Source organism: Gracilinanus agilis, chromosome 4 (genome assembly GCF_016433145.1).
Source record: "Gracilinanus agilis isolate LMUSP501 chromosome 4, AgileGrace, whole genome shotgun sequence".
In the NCBI taxonomy this organism is placed as follows: domain Eukaryota; kingdom Metazoa; phylum Chordata; class Mammalia; order Didelphimorphia; family Didelphidae; genus Gracilinanus; species Gracilinanus agilis.
In genome coordinates, this window is record NC_058133.1 from 371874442 (window position 1) to 371899164 (window position 24723).

Genomic DNA, 24723 nt, shown 5'->3' on the forward strand with positions numbered 1-24723 from the left:
TGCAGAAAAAATATATACAATTTTTGACATCATCATTGTATTTATATTTTGCTTGATTGTGCTTATATGTTATAATTTTTTTCCTTTCAGTTTTTGACTTGGGAAAGGGAGGCTTGGTGAAGAAGGAAGTGGTTCGTTAGTGGTGATGCCAAAGAACAGAAGACTGAAGAAATCTTTGAAAAAATGTGGAGTGGAGAATGGTTGGAATATCAAAGGGAAACCAGAGATGGTAATGCCAATTTTGAGAATAACATAGAATGTATTATGCACATTGAAAAAACAGGGGATACATAAATATAATGGAATAGTACTATGCTCTAAGAAATGTTGGATATAAAGCAGCACAGGCTTAAATAAATTAAAGCAAAGTGAGCAAATCGCACTCGGCCAGCATACACATGTACTACAAAGTAAATATAAACAAACACCACAAAACAAAGATGAATGCTTTGAAAATACAAAAGAACTAGCTCAGCCTCACAAAAAAGATAAAAAACCATCCCAACTCCTGACTCTTAGGGTTGGGGGGGGGGGGGGAGGAGTAAGGAATCTATAGACTCTTCTTAGCTGTGTGACTCTGATGGCCTGACAAAAGGATCCACTGGATAAGGAAATGGCAAACCTCTCTAGTTTCTTAGACAAGAAAATCCTATGGTAGATATGGTCCACGGGGCCATGAAGAGTCAGGCACAAGAATAATAACACGACCACTGTATACATTGTCTCAGTTTTCTTTCAAAGTATTTATTGGTTTTGCTGACTTTTTTCCTATGGAGAGCCATCTAACTAAGAATTTTTAAAAAAGAAATGAGAAAGAGGTTGAAGGGGGAAATTTGGGGTACATAAAGAACAAAATATATCATTAAAAATTTTGGTTAAAAATCAGGTAATATGGGGGGGCAGCTGGGTAGCTCAGTGGATTGAGAACCAGGCCTAGAGACGGGAGGTCCTATGTTCAAATCTGGTCTCAGACACTTCTCAGCTGTGTGACCCTGGGCAAGTCACTTGACCCCCATTGCCTACCCATACCACTCTTCTGCCTTGGAGCCAATACACAGTATTGACTCCAAGACGGAAGGTAAGGGTTAAAAAAAAAAATCAGGTAATATGAAGTAGAGATTTATGGTTTTATGTGCAATTCTATTTTTGTGTTTTGCTGAATATATTGAAATGCTTTCTTAGTGTTTAAATTTTTAAAAAAATTAGAAGAAAAGGAAGCATTTGAAGGATAATTATATGGAAGAAGGATGACTTATGCTTAGTGCTAGACAGAAGGATGGAATTTGCAAAGGCAGATTTCAGCTGTATATAAGGAAAAAATACCAAATAATTAGAATGTCAAATTGGAATGGTCAATGCTTTAAAGGGATCTTCAAGAATTGTTAATAGGTAGCAGAAGGAATTCTTGCTTGGCTATGGGCTGGACTGAAACTCTGAGGTTCTTAGATTCTGTGAAATTATTCACTGGGAGTCAATTAGGCACTATGAATTCGTGAACTTTCAAGCCAATTGTCTGCTAAGCTGCATAAAAGGATTAAAGAGCCTTATGAGCTCACATACCTATAGGACTGATAAATTTCATGTTTTTACAAAGCAACAAATATTAATTTCCTCCTCCATGCTGAACACTGTGCTAGATGTTGAGGAATAACATTTTCTTAAGACACGATCTGTGTGCCCTTTTAGAATTCATGGGCTTTTAATGAACAATTAATGATCTGTTAAGACACATGAAAAAAGAATCGACTGTCCCAGAATTCAGCATAAGATGTTGTAAAGATAAAACATTTGTCCCCAAAGAGTAAAATGCAACAAGGAATATAACTAATCAAAGGCCAAAGAGAGTTTTTTTTTTGTTAAAGTGAAACTCAAAACCAAACTATTCCAATAGTATTTCAGTTAGATTTTTTCAAAGTTCACTAGTTATATTAAGAATTCTAATATCTGCCATTTTCCTTAGGTGTTTATGTTAAGAATAAAAGACAACCCCCAATTTTTTTTTAAAGCAAAGTTTTTGAAGGTCAGTTCTGTGGAAGGAAGGAAATGGATTAAAGAATGCAATTTAATATAAGTTACACATGATGATGAAATAAATAAGATTATAAATTTCCTTAACCAGATTTTGGCATAATGATTAGAGTCAAATATTTTGATACATTATATCATGTAAAACTTTTAGAAAAAATCCAATCTGAAATATTAAAATATATAAAAAACAAATTACTAGAAATAAAAGAATTGTTAGGCTTGTTCTAACAAAATTTATTATGCAGTAATTACAAAGGTTAAAGACTTCAATTTAAAATAAAAACATATAATTACACACATAATATAGTACCTTGTAGATTGATTTCAACAAATATCACAGGAAATACAGTATGTTTTTAAATTGGAGAGACAAATACTTTCTCATTCACAGTGTTAGACATTATAGGAAAGTCTGTTTACATAATAATTTTAATAAAGTCATGCTCTTATTAACAGTCCACACAATGCTGTATCAAAATAATTCTCTTAGAATGTGAAGTACCGGGCAAACCATTCCTGACGTTGGGGATCTGGAGAAGCCACTGGTGAAGCTTCACTCTGAGGAGGACTAATTCATAAAAAGAAAGAAATTAAACACAACATTAACCTTTCATACACAAAATGAATCAAGATAAAGCACAATAATATACAACTAAACTGATTCTCCATATCAAAAGCTATGTTTTGAGATTTTAGTTCATCTGGCAAAATCCACTCCACTGTAATATATCAGCAGCTCAGATGAGAGTAATTAAAGAGTCAAAGCTTAAGAATAAGAATAAATATCTTGAGAAAATAAGATGTCAAATTTTTTATTTAAAAAATTTGGAAAGAGCTATAGAGAAGGATAGAGAATAAGGATTCTCTTATAGCATCCACTTAGCTATAATTTGGTTTTCTGAATCTGAAAAAGCACCAGATTCTCTAAAGAATTTGCTTAAAGACTTGATCTAGTGAATGAATCAAAGTATGCTACTATTTCAGATATTTATAGTTTCATGTAATCTTTAAAAAAAAGCCAGTGTGTTTAAAATCAGTTTACTTTTTTCTCAAAATTCTACAACTATAATGATAGGTAGAAAAAAATGATGATAAGAAACTTAATACTAATTTAAAGGTTTAGGGAGCTATTCAATAAAATAAAAGAATCCCTACCGTCATTTGGGAAAATTATAAGTCACGCAACAATATGTAATGGAAACTCCAGTAGTCATATTCCATGAACTCATGCACATGCATCTTACTGATTCCTGAACATACTCATGCACAGGGAAGAATAAGCAACACAAAATATTTAACAGAATATACTTTATTAACATGAATTTTTTTTAATTCATGATTTTTTACTCTTCTTTCTTAAAGAGCCTGTCACTAAGGTTAATCATTCACTTAAAAACTAGGTTTTTATCTATCTCTGATAGTCTATTATTAGTCAGTGACAATGAATAGATTTGCTAACAGAAGGGGTCAAAAAATTAAAAGGAACAATAGTCTTATCATTTAAGCAAACAGAAAACTCTGGTAGTGCATATACATTTAAGTTATCTATGAACTAAAAACTTTAATTTCCTTCATAATTTACTTAATTATAAAACATGAAATCAACAACTATATGGACAATTTATTTTTCTTTAGTCATTTGAGTGATGGTATTTTATTCTCAGAGTAGTTAAGTACTGCATTAATTTTTCAAGTTTGTATGTTTCCTATTTTGGCAATAAACAAACTAATAAACTGCTAAAATCCAGCACATGTAAGGATAACAGAAAAAAAAGAAAATATTCTCATAATATAGAAAATAGCATCAAATTAAAAACTAGTATCAATAAAAAAAATTTAAAAATTTGCAACAAAAATCAATTATTAAAAGGCAATTGGAGGGCAGCTGGGTAGCTCAGTGGATTGAGAGCCAGGCCTAGAGAAGGGAGGTCCTAGGTTCAAATCCGGCCTCAGACACTTCCCAGCTATGTGACCCTGAGCAAGTCACTTGACCCCATTGCCCACCCTTACCACTCTTCCACCAAGGAGCCAACACACAGAAGTTAAGGGTTAAAAAAAAAAAGGCAATTGGTAATACAACTCTAAAAATAGATTTCACAGAAAAAAATTGGAAGCTTAAGAATTATATTAAACCTTTTTTTTTTAAGACTTTAGGAAGTTGATTCATAATTTAAAAGTCATTTAGAGTGGGGCAGCAAGGTGGCTCAGTGGATTGAGAGCCAGTTCTAGAGATGTAAGTCCTAGGTTTAAATGTGGTCTCAGGCATTTCTTAGTTGTGTTACCCTGGGAAAGTCACTTAACCCCCATTGCCTAGCCCTAACTGTTCTGCCTTGGAATCAAAACACAGTATTGATTCTAAGATGGAAGGTAAGAATTTGAAAAAAAGTTATTTAGGAAAAAATAATTTAAACAGGGAAAAAGGAGTACTCTAATAAAGAGGCCACAAACATATCATAAAATATTATTTCACAGAAATATTGGTACTGAGTTATTCTCATGCTAGTGAATTTCTGTTACTAAAAAGGCAAGTTTCTTAAGTTAAAAAAATCACTGGTGAGGCAACGCTCACCTCAAAAACGTCTTGGGCTCTTTGGAAGGCATGACTGTCTGTGGAAGTGGTTTGCTGTTGTTGAACTCAATATCATGGATGGGTGAATTAGGAATGGGATCCAGGCGGTTAGGATGTCCATTGCCCACTCCACTAGGTTCCAGAGCACTTAGATTGGGAACACTCACAAACCTGTTTGTTGATTTGTCATTCTTCTTCTTTTGCTGCATTAAAAATAACATATGTGAGGAAAATCCCTATATCAGGACATTTTAAAAAAAAAAGGAATATTAGAAGAAACTTTTCATGGGAGTGACAGACTAATGTGACCCAAAATGCAGTCTGGGTGATTCTTGAAAGCTTTCTATAATAATCTGTTTGGAATCCTCATATCCAGAAAGGAAGTATTATAAATTGGAAGAAATTGTAAAGAGAATTAAGGGTAGATGAAAGCACAATTCTGAGGGGGGAAAAAGGCTCATGGGAGTTAAAAAGGAAAACAAGAGAACTGCAGATGACATTATGCTAAAGAGTACTGACTAAATAAACATCACAAGAAAGGAAAATTAGGTATAACATTGAAAAGAATGGAGTTTGGGACATTTAGTAAGTTTTCACAGAAAGAAGTCTTTGGCTCAAAAAAAAAAAAACACCAAAAAAAACACCAACCAAGAAAATGCTTCAGGCCATCTGCTTTGATACAGACTCATCATAAGGCTCATAAAAATGGTTTTGACCATAACACCCACATTATTCCATAGGGATAAATTTAATTGGGAAAAACTAAAAAAAAAAGTCCTTATTCCACTCAAGACAAGGAGCTGAGTTATAAAAATGATCATGCTTTTAAATTCAGTACAGAGTATTCATGAAGACAGGCAATTAAATCTGCCTAATTAGATCTAATTTACTAATTAATAGATAATGACATGAATTTGTACAAAACATTAAAAAAAAACCCTGCAGGCCTTAGAATTCACAGTCAATTTATATTTGTTTCATTCTTCATTCCACAGGAATCTTTGAAATTGTCAGTGGTAAAAATGAGAGCTTAGTTCACAGACCCCAAGTATCTATCAATATGAAAATAATGAATCCTAAAATCACTAATGATTTCCTAAGCAAGCCCTAAATTAGTCTAAAGATGGGCTTCAGCCTTATCTCCCTTCTCCAGCCTATATGACGAATGTAGCATATAATTGGTGCTATTTTTCCAGTGCATTTCCCATTCAGCCATCCATATGTCTATGGTAGCTAGATTGCTCAGTGAATAGCACAGTAGGCCTGGCATCAGAAAAACCTGAGTTCAAATGTGGCCTCAGATACTCACAAGCTATGTGACCCTGGAAAAGTAACTTTACCTCTGTTTACCTTAATCCTTAGAGAAGAAAATAGTAAACTACTCCAGCATCCTTGCCAAGAAAAGCCCAAACAGGGTCAAGAAGAGTCAGATATAATTGAATGACTGAACAACTTAGATCCATCCGTCCGCCCGTCTGTCTGTGTCTAAGTATCTATCTCAATGCATCTCTCTAGTCAATATTATTTAGGGGAATGGCCTATATTTGGATTGATAGTGATTTTTCACTTTATTCAATAGAAACAATGAGGAATATTTTGTCATTCTGTAGTTAGCAATAAGAATATACAGCAAAAGGTTACAGTCAATTATTTTAAAGAAAGATTACAATAAATACAACTTAGGGAATGGTTCTTGACAATAAGGCACAGTAAAATACTGGTAATTTCATGTTAAAATGAGATCTCCAAATTAACTAGTTAGGGAAAGTGTTTTAAAATATATTTTATTAGTACATACAAGTATCTGTGATTTTTCTTTCATGTAGTAATTAGTTTCCAACTAAATATAGTTGACATTGAAATGATCTAAGCTTAGGAAACATACTATTCATCAAAATACAAGTAGAATATATTCGTTTGTTATTAAAGTAAAAACTCTTTCAATGTTAAAACTAATTCCTATTAGGAACAAAAGCAAATTAAAAACTTGATGGAGACATAAGTCCTGAATTTCTCTTCTTTAATCACCAAGTGGCATAATAGAAATTTTAAAACATATCTCTCTGTACTTCAGGTTGTTAGAATCACTAAAACAAGTATTGAAGTGATAAATTTGTTCTCAGTGAAATTAATTATGAAATATAGAATCCCATCTCAAGAAACCTACTTTCTTCATTTTACACCTTTGCTCTGAAGACTTGCCTCAATTTAGGAATTCCCAAGGGCTAAATTTTTAGTGAACTTAATTTATGAAATGCCAAAGTCTGAATTTTGGGATAATTTATCTTACAAAATAGGATGGTAGGAATGAATTTCTGTCTCCAAATGTGATGCAAAATGAGGACCTTGGTCATGCAAAATTAATATAGTCTTCTTTCTGGTGGAGAGCCTGAAGTAAATTTGGCCAAACCCACTGCTAGGCTGCTAAGTTAAAATTTAAAAAAAATCTGAAAATGCTAGCTATGTCAATAGTTCACAACCCTTTTGCATATCCTATTTTTGTGGTTAAAATGCATTTAATAGTGATTATAATTTTAATAATGTTGCAGATACATATGATGTCACAAAATGACTATGAATTTGACATAATTTTAAATGAATTTGTACTTTGTCACAATAACATCTATATATGTTTGAAAAATAGTACTACACACTATTGTGCTCAAAGGAATAATGAACTTGAGGAATTTCATGTGAACTGGAACGACTTCCTGGAATTGATGCAGAGTGAAAGGAGCAGAACCAGGAGAACAATAATCACAGAGACTGTGGTACAATCAAATGTTATGGACTTCTCTACTAGCAGCAATGAAGGACAATTCTAAGGAGCCTATGAGAAAGAAAGCTATCCACATCCAGAGAAAGAACTGTGGGAGCAGAAACACAGAAGAAAAACAACTGCTTGATCACATAGTTCAATGGGGATATGATTGGGAATGTAGACTATAAGCAAATATCAATAATATGGAAATAGGTCTTGATCAGTGACACATGTAAAACCCAGTGGAATTGCGCATTGGCTACAGGAGGGGGTAGGGGGAGAGAAAGAACATGAATCATGTAACCAAGTAAAAATATTCTAAATTAATTAATTACATAAAATTTTCCAAATTAAAAAAAAAAAGAAAAATAGTACTATGTACTTGGAATGAGACATTTAGTCTATAGCACGCATGTTTTATTTAATTATACTGACATTTAATGAGATGAACTCTATATCACAACCCTGCAGTAAGAGTACTTAGCCTGCAGGCTGTGGACCACTGAACTACATACAGTATTAGTACTATTATTCACTCTAGATAATAATGTAAAAATAGGTTTTTCCTTGAGTTTTTTAGCCCTTTTATTACTAATATGCTGTCTCCACATGCTTTATTACTATGTAAATACTTGGCATTCCACAACTATTAACTATTTAACTACAACTGGTACTGCACATGTAGCCTCTGTATGTGTGGTCTTTGTCAACTTCATTTCTCTTTGAGGCTGTTTTATATGACTAAAGAACAATTGAACTAAGGATCAAAATACATATACAAGGAGGCAGCTGGGTGGCTCTGTGGATTGAAAGCCAGACTCAGAGACACAGGAGTCTTGGGTTCAAATCTGGCCTCAGACACTTCTTAGCTGTGACCCTAGGCAAGTCACTTCATCCCCATTGCCTGGCCACCACTCTTCTGCCTTAGAGCCAATACACAATACTGATTCTAAGATGGAAAGTGAGGGTTTAAAAAAAAGCATTCAAGTCTAATCTCCAAGAAAACCCCATAGAGTGCTGAGTGAAGAGTTTGAGCATTTATTTTAATCCACTACTGAAAGCTTATGTCCACCACAGAGTACATGTTCTCTCATGCTTTATTGGAGGCTTTAGGTTATGAAGAATTGAGAAGTATTTGGAGTTTAGAAGTACCCTGTTAACTCCAGCAGAAAACATAACTTACTTCAAGGACCCATACTAGCCGCATCATGGGTAGTTCTTCCCCTACTGCAGATCACTTAGTAAATTCTGAGAGCTGCTGTGAATGAAAAAATTAATCATTCTGTAGCCAACCTCTGGATAATCCTTTTCAAACTTAACGAGGCTGGTCCTTAGACAATAGGTATGCAATCCTTCAAAGAATCCACAGTGAAACCTTTCACTTTAGTTATAGGTGACAGAGCTTATAGAGAACCCAACATTGCTCTCTATGCCACAATGGAACGCTAGGATTATGATGTACTAGGTCTTTAGTAGAAGACACAATATGGACAGGTAAGGAAAATGTTAAGAGATTATCTCCAGGTATTTCTTTTTTGAGACAGGAACAACAAAATAAGTGTCCAGAAAACTTAGAGATTCTTAAAGCATTAATGTAGAAATACAGTTATTAGTTCATCTTCAAAGCCTTTTGCTAATACCTTTTTGGGGGCTGCTAGGAGGTGCAGTGGATAGAGTACCAGGCCTGAAGTCTGGAAGACTTATCTTCTTGAGTTCAAATCTGGCTCAAGGCACTAACTAGCTATGTGATCTTGGGCAAGTCACTTAGCCCTCTTTATCTCAGTTCCTCATCTGTGAAATGAGCTGGTGTAGAAAATGGCAAACCAATCCAGTATCTTTGCCACTAAATCCCAAATGAGTTTGTGAGGAGCCAGACATGACTGAAATGACTCAACAAAAAATATCTCATTGTGGTATGAAAAGACTCAATTCTCAAAAGTTTATTAGTGGAGTGTAGGCTCTGGCAGGTTTCACAAAATGGAAAATCTCTGAGTATGGTCTGGATGACTGATTCTGCTAGGGACCAATCTAAGTAAGTACAAATTAGCAGGTTGGTGAATAAGTAATGAATTTTCCTTGTCTGGGGAAACTCATGATTCAATACTATTACTGAAGGGACTAATGCTGATATTACTCAGATTTTGAAACTGGAAATAGGCAAAAATGCATAGGTTTGACTTTATATTATTTGAAAAGTTAAAGATATGAGATTGGTATTTTTGGGAGAAAGTTTAATCTTATTAATATTAAAGTATCTTTCCATTTATCAGTCAAGTTTATGCAACACATGCCCTCTTAAGAGTATTTAAAAAACATACCTTCATAAGTGGGTTAATAACACCAACATTAGGACTTGCATTAAACACTTTATTGAAGTTAGTTTCTCGATTGACTAATTCCAGTTGATAAAATTTATTATCATCCTAGGAACAAGAAATATTGCATTTTAGAATACTTTGAAAAGAGGAACTTAAATATCTAAGTGTCTTAAAAATGTAAATATAACAAATATTAGCAATTTTCAATTCAAAAGTAAAGTCATCTATAAATGCGAGCATTTTGTTCACTATTTTCTAGGGAGGGTCAGTGAGCAGTGACCAAGGGAGTCGGTTATGCCTAATTAAACATATCACTGCTGCTCCCCTATCCATGAATCTTTTTTCAGTTATTCAATAAAATTTCCTAATAGATTAAAAATAATTATTCTTACTTGGACCTAGCCCTGTTCCATTGGTTGGACTGAATAATTTCTGGTAGCCCTTTATACCTAAGGTACAGTCTCAGTTTACCCAGTTATGGTTCTATAAAATCAGTTAGATGCTCTCAGCTCCTCTCCTTGCTCCCAGTCTATGAATTCCTTCCAAAAGTGATCATTCAATTTCTTCTTGAATACATTTGATAATGTGGAACTTTATAATCTACAAAATAATATGTTTGGAATAGACAACCTCTTTACTATCCATCCCACTTCTAATTTTCTCATTTAAAGAGGCAGCTCACTTCACTTTCTAACAGCCTGAATTGTTAGGAAATGCTTCCATTATGATGTGCAATGGTTTCAGTCCTATCTGACTCTTTGTGACCCCATCTAGGGTTTTCTTGGCAAAGATACTAGAATAGAGCCTTCTCCAGCTCAGATGAAGAACTAAGGCAAATAGGCTTAAGCAACTTTCCCAGAGTCACACAGCTAGTAAGTGTATGTCTGAGGCCAGATTTGAACTCAGGAAGATGAGTTTTTCCTGACTTCAGGCCTGGCACTCTATCCACTGTACCGCTTACCTGTCATATATAACTCCTTATATTGAGCTGAATTATGCTTTGATATTTCTCTTTCCCTCAGCAACTACACAAAATAAGTTTACTGACATAATTTCATATCAGATAACTAATATTCTCCCCTATAAACTTCATGAAGGGAGGTAATATTTATTGTCTAAACTTCATACTTATCCCCTTTGTGGAGATTATATTTATGACCTCTGCATTCTGTAGGTGTTTCATAAATGGTCTGAATTGAACACTTTGTTGGTAAGGCAAAAGTGTTCCATAAATCATTGCTGGGCTCAGCTCTTTCTAAATGCTGTTCAGTTATTCTCACATGGTGGTTAATTTCCCATATGCTCAGCAGAGAAGATCAATAAGAAAATCAATGAATTAACATTCAGTTTCTATATCCATTGCAAATGAAAACTATGTGTTAGCTTAAAAAACAGTATCTGGGGGAAGCTAGGTGGCTTCGTGGATAGAGAGTCAGGTCCAGATATGGGAGGTCCTGGTTCATATCTGACCTCAGAATCTTCCTAGCTTTGTACCCTTAGGTCACTTAATCCTAAATGCCTGGCCCCTACTGGTCTTCTGCCTTGGAACTGATACTTAGTATTAATTCTAAGACAGAAGGTAAGAGTTTTTAAAAAATGTGATTTATGTTGTGTCAATACATACAATTTTTGTACTAATTTCCCTCTGTGAATTTCAAACATTATGAAATTCATTGCTCTTAAGCATTAATGCTTGCTGACTGAAAGCAAAACATAATAAAACTAACAACTAGTTAGCTTTAACAATTGATTATATACAAGAAGCTAATTCATAAATGTTATCTGCTTTATATAAATTATGGTTTTTGGCCCCATCATATGTTATAAGCACTCGCTTTCAACAGAAGAATAAGGTCAGTAAGGGCATTTTATTAGATATGTGCATTGAGTTTCATTTATATCACATTTCAACTTAAAAGGAACACAGAATATCTTACAATTAGTTTCTTAATGACTTGGTCTCTCTCTGCAAGCAAGGTTTTCAAGTCTGCAATCATCTGTAAATCTTCGGCTCTTGACTCTCTCTTCATATATTTTTCTTCCAAGTCTTCTAGTCTTTTTATGAAAACATTAATGTCTTTAGTGTACTGATGACACGAGTAAAGAGTTTCCTTGCAATATCAACAATTTCAAAAGAGTGTAACTGGATAATAATAGGAAACATTTATTTTCTTCAAAAACTTTAGCTTAATATTTTTATTTAATCAAGTATGAAATGGCCCGAGTTAAAAAAAAGCAACATCAATTTCATCAAAATATTTAGCTTAAAAATTTTGTAATGTAATGAGCAGTATTAACACAATCATTTTAAATAACACAAAAGCAATTGGGTAGTTATAGAGTGTGACTGGCCTAACAAACATGGGTTTGATATTTTAGAAGAATGCTTTTAGAGATAATTATTTTAAAAACTATCATTATATAAGATCTGGTGAAAGGCAGCATGACACAGTGGTTAGAAAGTTGGCTTCTGTAGTCAGGAATTTCAAGTCCTGCTTCTGGACACTTGTTACCTGTGTAACTCAGACAACTGATTTACAACATCTTAGTAAAGAACTTTCTAAGACTATATAAATTGCATCATAGCTGCCTAAAGACAATGGTGGAGGGAGTTCCCTCAATTGAAGCTCCTGCCATGAATGACTCTATTTCCTCTCCTTTCCTGAAAAAAAGACTTGATAGAGCATGCAGGAGAAAAGAGAACAGACACAGAAAGGAGGGAAGCAGGGTAGAAACACACATGTGTACACACACATACGAAAACTGGCAGATTTTGAGCGTGTTGGCCACAGAATCTAAAGGACAGTTTAGAATGTAAGCTTAAAAATAACATTTCTTGTTTTAATAGAACATTAAGTTTGTTAACTGTTTGCCTTTAGTAGTAGAGTTCAAAAAAGTCTTTGGAAGTAGGGAAGAAATCTCCCAAATGTATTTACCCAATTATTAATTGTGGAAAATTCAAATTACTACCTTGGATTGGAAGAAAAATAATTCTCATTTTTGATGGGTCCCTAATTTTGGTTCAGGTTTTCATTGGAAGTTATGACTTAAAAGAGATAATAATTAAGCCAGTGAAGTCAATAAAATTAAAACTTAACCAGGATTTCATTATAGGCATTCTCAAAAAAAAGAGTTTAGAGATGATGGCTGGCTTATTCCCAGTCAGAGTTACTACTCTGGTAGAGGAGATCAGAACAACCAAACACAAGGGGATTCTTCTACATTTTTCCTGAGATTTTACAAACCTATCTTGGTGATCACTATATTACATGTAGGGGGACTTTCTTACCCAATGAATGGGGTAGAGGTAGGAACAGCAAAAGCTCTCCCCACTTTCTAGACTGCCTAGACAAGGTACAAATAAGCCTATATTTAGCACCTTTTACATGGATACTTTCTAGCCAACATCCAAGTGATTATCTGAAGTATGTTCTGATTGGCGCCAGAAGGTGTCACTGTAACATTCTTCATCACAAGAGCAAAACACATGACAAAGTAGGCTTCATGAAGTAGGACCAGAATATTGAGGAGGCAATGGTAAAAGGATATTAGTTTTTAAGTCTTATTTATATCCAAGTTTAGTGAAAAATCATTACAATCAGCTCAAAGTCCACTACACAAAATCAACTTGGCAGCATCATTAATAAGCTAATTAGCAACAAAATAATTAAATAAAGAAAAGAGTTGGTTAAATAATGGAACATATAATAATTTTTAAACACAAATATGAAAATGCTAAAGAAGATAACATAGGCACAATGCCACAAACAGACATGCAAACATTTCTCCAGAATTATTAGGCCTTCAAAATTCCATCAGGAAAATAGAAGTCTTAGCCCTAGCACATTTAACTACTGCCTACTTGAATTATCCTGACCTCATTTTATAACATTCTGTATAAATCCATTAAGAAAATATAGTATTTATTATAAGAAGTACACAGAAGTGCCCCTGAAACAAAGATTTTTATGAAAATCAAACAAAAAGAATTTTTAAAAGAGAGATTGTGTTTCTGATCCTTCTCATTAGGTCAGCTGATGAAATCTCATTAAGCACACCTACATTTCTTTGTAATCCTAAGCAGACACTACAGTAATTAAATGCTGATGGATAACTCTTTAAGTAGAATAATACAAATATTTGAATTTTAGAAATAACCTGGGAAATTCTATCAAAAAGTTTGGAACTGACAAACCAAAATGTTATTTAAAACAAGCAAACAACTTTTCCCTATTATGGATGGTTAACATTTTTCTTTTTGAGGAGGACTGGGAGTCCAGACCTATAATGTTACAGGCATAGGTTCTCCTATTGGGCAGCTAGATGGATCAGTGGAGAGAATGTTGGGCCTAGAGTCAGAAAGACCTAAGTTCAAATCTAGCTTCAAACACTTACTGTGGGACCCTAAGCAAGTCACTTAACCTTTGTTTGCCTTGATTCACTGGAGAAAGAAATGGCAAATTACTCCAGTATCTTTGCCAAGAAAATCTCATGGACAGTACTGATTTGCTATAATCCACAGGATCAGAAAGATTTGGACAGGAGTGAGTGACTTAATAATGATAAGAAAGGATCTCCTAAGCCAGGAAACTTCCTCTAACAATGCAGATGGTTAACTATTCTGCAAATTATAGTCATAAGAGTATTTCCCGGGGGGCATTTAAGAGACTAAGTGATTTGCCCTGTTCACAGAATAAATATGTGTTAGAAGTAGGAATTTTGAACCCAAACCAAGTCTTCCTCTAAAGCCATTTCTCTCTATTCACTACAGTGTGTTGCCTCTCTTAAACCAATCTAATTAAGAGCTAATTATAGATTAGCTCTTAAGTAGAAACAAAGAGGTTTCCTAGGTTTGACGCAATTACATCTGTAAATATAACTTGAGAATCTTATGATTAATAAGAAATCTTGTTTGTATGCTGAGCAGAACATTTCCTATGGCACTTTAGATTGAAGATACCTTTATTTGATATTACTATACTAGTCCCTAAATAGTTGCATCTATAATAAAATCATCTACTAATTTAACATATGCATGAGACATTATTTGAAAGTCACTTATAAGCTGAATTTTGTACTACAAAATTAAATTCTAAAAAAATCATTAAGTAACAGACATACTTAGAAACTTTATATACTTCTCAGGCAGTTGCATGAGAATAAAGATGTGGTCCATTTTAGAAAACCAGCTGCAAAAGCACATTTGTTCCCTCCCCATATTTTCATAAGCTATATTTTGTTGGACCAAGGCAAACACTTAAAATAAAAAATACATGCTTTTCTATTTCTTCATTCTATACATTAGATGCTGATATACTAGATTCATTTTTGTATTGTTCTTTACTTAGGATTGTGAGTACTCTACAGCAAAATTATCAAGTGCCTTAAATTATACTTCTTGTTGGCTTTCAGTGCATCATAAAATAAATTTTCTTATTTGCCACTGAACAGAGAATATGACCAATCCTTCCACTCATGTCTTCTTGTTTTATTTTTAATGTATGCAGTCTGGTTCCTTCCCTATTGTTAACTTTTATAGTCACCAACAATTGAAAACCAAGAATGTCAATAGTTAAGCTGTTTGTACACTATCTAAAGACCTGTGATTCTTAGCATCTTGTTTTCTTTTCTTTCCCTTCGATTTCCATCAGTATAGAAATACATGTCTGAAGGCTTTTCCTTTATATTTGGGCTCATTTCTTGTGATGCCTATGGCTAAAAACATTTATTCCCTAGTGTCTAGTCCTCTGCTGAGAACTACTGGAATGACTCTGGATAAAAAAATTTAAGCAGTAACTATAAAAGAGATAACATTTACTCTATGATACCTATTTTATCAGTGTAGGGAGTTGCTATCTAGTTAGGGATCAGCTACATTGACATCTATCAAGTCATAATAAGCTTATTCCAAAGTTTGGAAGTTGATTTCTTTTTTCAGGCACATTTTCCCTCTCTCTCTGTTCTTGCTTAATGAAAGTGATTAAAAGGTTTTTGTTTTGTTTTGTTTTGTTTTGGACCTGAAAAGGTCAGCCTAATATAATAGGTAATGAATATATGTATAAATGATATTTGTGTACACTCACTCATACATTTGTCGATCTGGCCCCTAAAAGATAAATATTTCTTCATATGGTAGAGACCTTTTATATAGAAGCTTTTTCCTAGTCATTTAAGTATATTCACCTCATTCACTCATTAATTTCTTATTGAAAGAGCTGTGAATTTTCCCAGTGAGAAGCAAAACCTCATCTAATGTCATTAAAAAGATTTTAATTCCCACAAACCTGAAAGATTACCTTGATATTTGGAGAAAGACTTAAAACACTGCATTGATAATTTTATCAATTGATTAATTTTAGGCTGTGATTTTACCAGTATAGGGGTGAGGAAGCTCTTAAAACTATTGCAGATCTACAGTTCTACTCTTCAATACAGAGAATTATAGTTATCTGGGGGTGGGTGGGAGAGAACCAGCTGTCCAGTTAATAATCTTTCTACGGGAAGTGGAAAACTGCTATCAAATTTAAAAAAACAAAACACTGCTTTGTAGGTGTTGGCTATTCTGGAGGTTTACTTCCAGCCTAAACATGAAGTTAACTATGGAACTTCTGGGACTCAACAGAATCTGAACAGACATAGAAGGCAGGTATCAGAACCTGGAAGCTGCTCCACAGGTTTTCTGTGTGAATTAGTTCCGGTGTTTCTAAAGAACATCTCATTTTATAGGAGGTTCCCAGAGGAATGCTGGTTTATTCTTTAGATCCTGCATTAGTCATTTTCCTTAAGCAGGTCATGAACTTGATCCTAGAGGACCAATGCCAAAGCATGTTACCCCCATTTCCTAATAGAGAAGTGATGGATTCAGGATATTGACTGAGATATATTTTGGACATGGCCAACGCAGCAGTTTGTTTTGCTTGATTATACCTATTTGTTACAAAGGTGGTTGTTGTTTGTTTGTTTTTTAATGGGGCATGTGGGCTGGGATTAGAACTTTGTTAAACAAAATTAAATTAAATTTTTTTAATCTTTTTTTTTTTATTTTAAACCCTTAACTTCTATGTATTGACTCATAGGTGGAAGAGTGGTAAGGGTAGGCAATGGGGGTCAAGTGACTTGCCCAGGGTCATACAGCTGGGAAGTGTCTGAGGCCAGATTTGAACCTAGGACCTCCCGTCTCTAGGCCTGGCTCTCAATCCACTGAGCTACCCAGCTGCCCCCTAAAATTAAATTAAATTTTAAAAGGCTATAGAGGTGATTTATTCTTGTTAAGTGCTATATCACCAGCAATAGTAGGTTTCCTCTAATACTGAAAGATATTAACTTGTATCATCAATCTCAATCCAAAGCAGTCTCAAAATCAAATGTTTCAGAACACTGACCATATCCAACAATTCAAAAGAAGCTTCTGAGAAATAAACATGATGCTTCAGAGTAGCTGGGTGGCTCAGTGGATGGAGAGCCAGGCTTAGAGACAGGAGGTCCTGGGTTCAAATCTGACCGCAGACACTTCCCAGCTCTGTGACCCTGGGCAAGTCACTTAACCCCCATTGCCTAGCCCTTAACACTCTTCTCCTTAGAACCAATATTTGGTATCATAAGATAGAAGGTCAGGATTTAAAAACAAAAAAACACCATAATGCTTCAGCTATTTGAGTTAGTCTCTAGGCCAATGAAGGCAAACCTTTTAAAGATGGAGTACCAGGCCTCACTTCCACCCCACCCTCCAGATGGAGTCCTGGGGAGGGAGAAAGCACTCCCATTGGGCTGCTGGGCAGAGGGGTGGGGGATGTGAAAAAACGTCATCATGCATGTTGGAGAGGGGTAGGGGAGCAACTCTGCCTGAGGCCCTCTGCCTTTCTAGTAACAAACTGGGATGGGTAGGAGATGGCAGTGCTCCGTGTGCCAACTGTGGCACCCATTTAATGGGTTTGCCACCACTGCTCTAGGCTAACTTCTCTCCCTCCTCACTCTTGTAATTGGTTAAGAAAAGACAAAGGTAGATAGTAAAAAAAACAAAAAACCCCAAAAAACCACAACTATTTAGCCATGTAGTTAAGTAAATATTAAAAACAAAACCACTTCATCTTTTATTTGTCTTTCTCTACTGAAAATTATTTGTATTTATGAGACATTAATATTAAAAGTTATTTCACGTAATAACTATTTAATATCCACAACATTAAAAAACAGTAAAATGACATGAAGCATACCAAAGACAATCCTCACTCCTTAAGTTTACATTACAGTTGAAGGAGACAAGACACATAGACATAGATTATTTTTATGGTAAATATAATTTTCTTTTTTTCCCTTTAGATGAAGGAGTAGTCTCTTGAATCTTATTGCATTCTGGATAGGTCAAACTGACAAAATAATAGTAAGTTGCCCAAAGACGGAAAACATAGGAGGTTTACAGATATTCAGGTTCTACTAAGTAAATAGCATTGAGATGAATAATAGAGGAATCATCAGTAAAATTTAATTTTTCTTATCAGTAATTTGCCTGTTTCCATTGTTGGGATTCTTTTATGTTATTACTAATTCATTTCTACTTACTGAAATATAGAATTGAGAAGTGTTTTTTCTCCTTTTCCTTTGAATTTGTGACAAAATATAATTTTTTTTCCTAAATAGACCACCATCACAAAAATATTCTTATTTCGTGTTTTCTATTATATAGCCACAGTCAGAGATGGTGTTGGTGGGTACAACTTTATCATCTATAGAAATCAGCCCTGTCAGTCTAACCACTTAAGAGATTTGAAAAGCTGAGCTCTTTTGGATTTAATTTAAATCATTTTATATAGTTACAAATACTTTTGGAGAGTTTAATAAAAGTTAAAATAGGTGCAATTCTTCCCTTGACTTTAATTAATTATTCTGAGGTATATTCTTGTTGTTCTAACAGTAATTTAATAAACAGCATAAAGCAGTTTATTTAAATGTTTTCTGTGTAATCACAGAAAGAAATGTAAAATAATTCACTTGGTTTATGGATTCATCCTAATTAAATAATTTCTCAAGCTGAAATAAGTTATGTTACATAAAAGATACATTTTACAAGAGCTCTTTTTATTATCTCTAAACTGTAGCAAAAATACTAGTACTTAGTCTATTAAATACATACCTCCTTACCTTACTTAAACTTAACTATATATGAATTTTGTTTAACATAATGAAACTTACGACATTTGTAAAGCTGAATTTATTTCCTTGAGTAGCTCGTTAGTCTTATTAAAATCTGCCCGCATGATATTTTTCTCTCTGAGGTGGTCTGCTGTCATGACATCCAGCTCTTTTTCAAGTTTCTTGTTAAAATCTTGCTCATGCAACCTGTTTAATTTATTTTTTGTTAAGAAAAAGTTATTTGAAGTCAGTGTTTTATTTCACGGTATTCTGCCAGATTGGAAATAGTTATATACATGGAAAATTTTGAGAAATACCCTAAATCATGCTACTTACTTCTCTAATCTTCTAGCTTGTAAGTGCTGGGTCCTTTAAGGCTTTTTAAAAACGTTTTAAAAATATTTTAGTTAATTATATTAATTTATAAAAATATGCTGTTTATGCTATAAATATTTCATATACTCTTTGTACCACCATTGTTCATAAATTATGAAAAACAGACTTCAACTCCTTAAGAAGATGGTAACTTGGTATTTTAAGATATTAAAATAGTTTAACTGTACCATATGACAATTTCTCATATCAAATAATATTAAAATGTATAATTTTTTTAAAACATGAGAAAACATTTTATATTGTAGAAAAAATAATACCTTAATTGCTGGTTTGATTCACTGCGTATTCTGAGAACTTCCTTTCCCTTAAACTCCAACTCTTTGGTTAGGACATTAATACTCTCATGAAGATGTTCTATCTCCTTATCTAATTCAGATATATGATGTTCTCTATGTCTTAGTTCCTCTTGTAGGTCTGATATTCGACATATATATTCCTCATCCTGTTAAAAAAGAATTCTTAAATGTATTTCTAACACATTAACATTCTGTTTATAGGTGAGAAGTAGATTTGTTTTTTTAAATTTTCATTAGAATTTTTTAAAATTTAGAATATTTTTCTATGGTTATATGATTCATGATTCCTCCTCCCCCATTCCAGAGCTGACAAGGAGTTCCACTAGGTTATACATGTATCACTGTTCAAAACCTATTTCCACATTATCCATATTTGCAGTAGAGCGATCTTTTAACATTAAAACCCTAATCATATCCCTATCAAACCATGTGATCGATCATACGTTTTTCTTTTGCATTTCTGTTCTCATAGTATTTTCTCTGGATGTGGAGAGCATTCTTTCTCCTAAGTTCCTCTGGATCAGGGGTCGGCAACATATGGCTCTCGAGGCATATCTGGCTCTTTTGAGGGCCAGATATGGCTCTTTCTGCAGGAGCCATAAAGTCAATTTTTTTTTTCAGGCGCTGTTACAGGAGCGAGCACTGTGAGCACTGTACAGTTCTCACGAAATTACATTTTAAAAAATGTGGCGTTTATGGCTTTCATGGCCAAAAAGGTTGTCGACCCCTGCTCTGGATTGTCCTGTGTCATTGCATTGGTGCTGGTAGAAAAGTCTATTACATTTCATTGTGCCATAGTGTATCAATCTCTGTGTACAATGTTTTCCTGGTTCTGCTCCTTTCACTCTGCATCAATTCCTGGAGGTCTTTCCAGTTCACATGGAATTCCTCCAGTTCATCATTCCTTTCAGCACAATAGTATTCCATCACCATCAGACATCATAATTTGTTTAGCTATTCACCAATTGAGGGGATACCCTCTCATTTTCCAGTTTCTTGCCACTACAAAGAGCGCGGGTATAAATGTTTTTGTACAAGTATTTTTCCCTATTATCTTTTTTGGAGTATAAAGCCAGTAGTGGTATGGCTAGATCAAAGGGCAGGCAGTCTTTTAAAGCACTTTGGGCATAGTTCTAAATTGTCTTCCAGAAGGGTTGGATCAATTCACAACTCTACCAGCAGTGTACTAATGTACCAATTTGCCACATACCCTCCAACATTTATTATTTTCCTTTACTGTCTTATTGGCCAATCTACTAGGTGTGAGGTGGTACCTCAGAGTTGTTTTGATTTGCATTTCTCTAATTACGAGAGATTTAGAACACTTTTTCATGTGCTTATTGTTAGTTTTGATTTCTTCATCTGAAAACTGCCTATTCATATCCCTTGCCCATTTGTCAATAGGGGAATGGCTTGGTTTTTTGTACAACTGACTCAGTTCCTTATATATTTGGGAGATTAAACCTTTGTCAGAGAGTTTTGTTATAAAAATGTTCTCCCAGTTTGTTGCTTTCCTTCTAATTTTGGTTGTATTGGTTTTGTTTGTACAAAACCTTTCTAATTTGATATAATCAAAATCATTCGTTTTATATTTTGTAATGTTCTCTATCTTTTGCTTGGTTTTAAATTCCTTCTTTCCTACAGATCAGATAGGTATACTACTCTATGTTTACCTAATATATTTATGATTTCACTCTTTATATTTAAGTCACTTACCCATTTTGAATTTATCTTGATATAGGGTATAAGATGTTGATCTAAACCAGTGATTCCCAAAGTGGGCACTACTGACCCCTGGTGGGTGCTGCAGCAATCCAGGGGGAGCAGTGATGGCCACAGGTGCATTTATCTTTCCTATTAATTGCTATTAAAATTTTAAAAAATTAATTTCCAGAGGGGTAAGTAATATTTTTTCTGGAAAGGGGGCGGTAGGCCAAAAAAGTTTGGGAACCACTGATCTAAACCTAATTTTCCCCATACTGTTTTCCAATTTTCCTAGCAGTTTTTGTCAAAAAGTAAGTTCTTGTCCCAAAAGCTGGGATCTTTGGGTTTATCAAACACTAGCTTACTGAGGTTATTTACCCCTAATATATTCCATTGATCATCCTGGAGAAGTGGATTTAATCAAGTGTATAATTTAAAAATTATACAGGGATTCTAAAGCATATTATGAATCTTACCTACACAATAAAGCTCCCAAATTTCCTCTATTACTATTATTTAAGACCTTTCACAATTTAGCCCAAACTTACTCTTCTAGCCTTATCTTTCACTGCTACCATTTAATACTTTATATCCTAGTTAAAATGGAATTACTTACTACTCCATTGACGCATTTATGAAAGTCCTGGTATGGAAACTTTCCCTAATATACCTCAGTTTCTTCTGTCCTTTTCTTATTGCTTGCTCTGTCACTCCAATTTCTATCAATTCCTCAAATTATGGTTCAAATAACATCTCCCCACCAATCACCCCTGCTGGAATTTCTCTTATTTGAATATCCACAATGTGTTAAGTATTTAATTTAGTATTTTTCTCCTGTTAAATCAATATTCATGAATCTCCCTTTCATAAGGTCTATAAGGGCAGAGACCATGTCTTCTTTGTATTCTTTGCAATGTCTCATATACAATAATGTTGATTGAATAAATAACTGGATTGACTGCTTTCCAAGTGCCTATAAATGTGCTCACATTTTCCTTTATCCTTAAAAAAAATCTTCCTTTTGTCCCTCTTTCAGGCCTCTTTAATTAGTTGTTCTATAGCTCTCCTCTCTTTCACTGCTAAGCTCCTTGGCAAAGTAGTTGACAACATCCTAGAAAGGTCCCTTGAAGAGGATTTGTAGGAAGGCACAGAAAAGGGCCACAAAGGATGAAAAAAAAAGTGGGTGGACTATGATCTCCACTGATGGACAGAGAACATGGTTCAAAATGTGATCATTCCCAGAATTCAGTACTGTGCCTTGCATATAATAAGAATTTAACAAAAATTTGTTAAGCTGCACTCACTGGGTTGCTGATCAGACAATTAAAAGCCTGAGATGAGATGATGACATAAGGCCTAATTTAGCACAAGAGAACTATCCTTTCCCCTTGCCTTTAAAAAGGTGTATAGCTATAAAAGAGGAGGAATGTGCCTCTTGGACACCTAAATTGCTTATTCTAAAAAGCACCTATATAGTCTTGGAGTAGGAGAAGAAACCCTTACTCTTTCAACAGCTCTTTCATGTGGTACTCATGATCTACCAAACTATATTGGACATTGTTTTGTCTGGTTATAGTGTATCTTCTAAGAGAGGCTTTATGCTGCATGTTCATGTTCTTTAGTTCTATAGTATCATATTCTTTAATTTAGACATTCTTTAATGCAGTGTGAACCCAGTTGGGGAGAACATCTAGAGGTAACTTAGAACTTCTGATATACAATGAAGAGATTAAAGCTTATCACTTAATACAAAAACCAAAGGATTAAAGTTATAGTAAATCTAATTCATTAATAAATAATGAATGTCACTACAGTATACCCCACCCCTGGCACCAAAACTATCCAGTTCAAGCCTTCAAGTTCTCAAAAGGAAAAGAAAAATACAATAGGGTAGACAGACCAAAGTAGAGAAGCTTTTAAAATATCTACTTCATTAATGTAATTTTTAATTTGTAGAGGGCATGGTTCTTTTATAGTAGAATATTGTTTACTCTATTATGATTATTCCAACAACTTGTAATTTCATTTTCCAACTAAAGAAATGGCAAATCTCCTGGTTAGATTTCACTAGTGCACAAAATAATAGTGTAGAACATTCAATTAAAAATATATATAATAAGATTTCATGTAACAAAAGCATATGTAAAAGCCATTTTTTATCCTTTAAAACAAAATTTCAACATATAAAAACAATAAGTAACTACTATAAATATTGGGTTACTGCTTTATGGCCTTTAAAAATTATGAATGTGTTTCTCATATGGCAGAATATTCTTGTTTACCTGTCTTCTGCCAACTTCCATGTTTCTCTCCAGTTCCATTTTAGCAGCTATCAATTCTTGCTGATGATTATGCCTTAACAAGTCCACTGCTGCTGCATGTTGATGATTTAGTTCTGAGCGTAAGGAAGCTAGTTTCCATGAAAAAGATGATTGGTTATTTCAAAAGTATTATTGACAGTTTTGTAAATATCAGAATATTGTTTCAAATAAAAACTGTTATAAATTATATATACTTTTAAACTATTTGGGCACATTTAATTTTAATTACATTATTATATCTTCAATAACAATGGCAGTTCAAAAGCTAAGAAATATCAAGATTATCTGGATGGAAGACTTTCTATAATGATTTTAATGTTTCTGGGGAAGTGATATTGTGATCCAGCAAAACGTAATTCTGATCTTTTATTATTCTTAGCTTAATAGGATATTAAGAGATAAAGACTATATCTCACCCAATTAAGAACCTCAACCAACTAATCAAGCATTTCTTAAGGGCTCATTGTGCAAAGCTCTGAGGATACACAAGTCAAAATATGGAACAAATTTTGTTCACAAAAATGCTCCATTATAAGCTCCTCTATTACTAACATTCTTGTTCAAGCCTCTGCTTGAACCCTCACAATGTTCAAACAGAAAGCAAGCTTGCTACTTCATAAGGCAAGTCTGGTTTCAGTATTCAAAACTTATTTCTTAGTTTAGTGGTTTCCAAAGTTGCTATATCTTTAAAAATGACAAAACAGAGAACTTGATGATAATTTCTTCTAATTAAAGATCTCAAAGTATGCCCTTCTATTAAAACCAGTTCTTTTAATTTTGTTTTAATTTGGTCTTCATACAAGTTAAGGAAAACCTGTGTTTCCATCCTACTAATGCTCCCCTCAAAATCTTGCCTTAGTTTGGAGTGTTGTCGCTTTTCAAGGGAAAAAAACCAAAGTAAAACATGTGAACTTAATCACTTAATCTTCATAGAGACTGGCAACACTGCTTGATAGCTTTCCTTTTGTATTCCACAGTACTCAAAATACTTTTGTCTTTCCTCTTCTAGTATAGAAATAGCTTTTTTCTGGTGTTAACAAAAGGTAAACTAAAAAATATAATGTGGGAAGGTTGGACACACAGCAAGGAGAAAGAGAGGGCTTTGAGCTATAGGAGAGATGGTGGGAGAAAAAGAGTAATCACAGTATTCTAGAAAACTTTTAAGTAACTAGTTATCATCTAGTTCCTTAAAAAGGTCAAC

At 34.0% G+C, this 24723-nt stretch overlaps 1 protein-coding gene across 1 annotated transcript in view; it reads right to left on the reverse strand.

The window, feature by feature from the left end:
- Positions 1–2251: 2251 nt before the first annotated feature.
- FAM184A (family with sequence similarity 184 member A) overlaps positions 2252–24723 on the reverse strand; it is a 121908-nt gene continuing 99436 nt past the window's right edge. The window contains exons 12-18 of the mRNA XM_044676848.1: positions 23484–23611; positions 19459–19643; positions 18866–19012; positions 11614–11731; positions 9677–9781; positions 4598–4800; positions 2252–2596 (exon numbers count right to left, since the gene is read on the reverse strand). Of these exons, the coding sequence (XP_044532783.1) occupies positions 2515–2596; positions 4598–4800; positions 9677–9781; positions 11614–11731; positions 18866–19012; positions 19459–19643; positions 23484–23611 (968 nt within the window). The 3' untranslated portion in view covers positions 2252–2514. The remainder of the gene's footprint in view (positions 2597–4597; positions 4801–9676; positions 9782–11613; positions 11732–18865; positions 19013–19458; positions 19644–23483; positions 23612–24723) is intronic.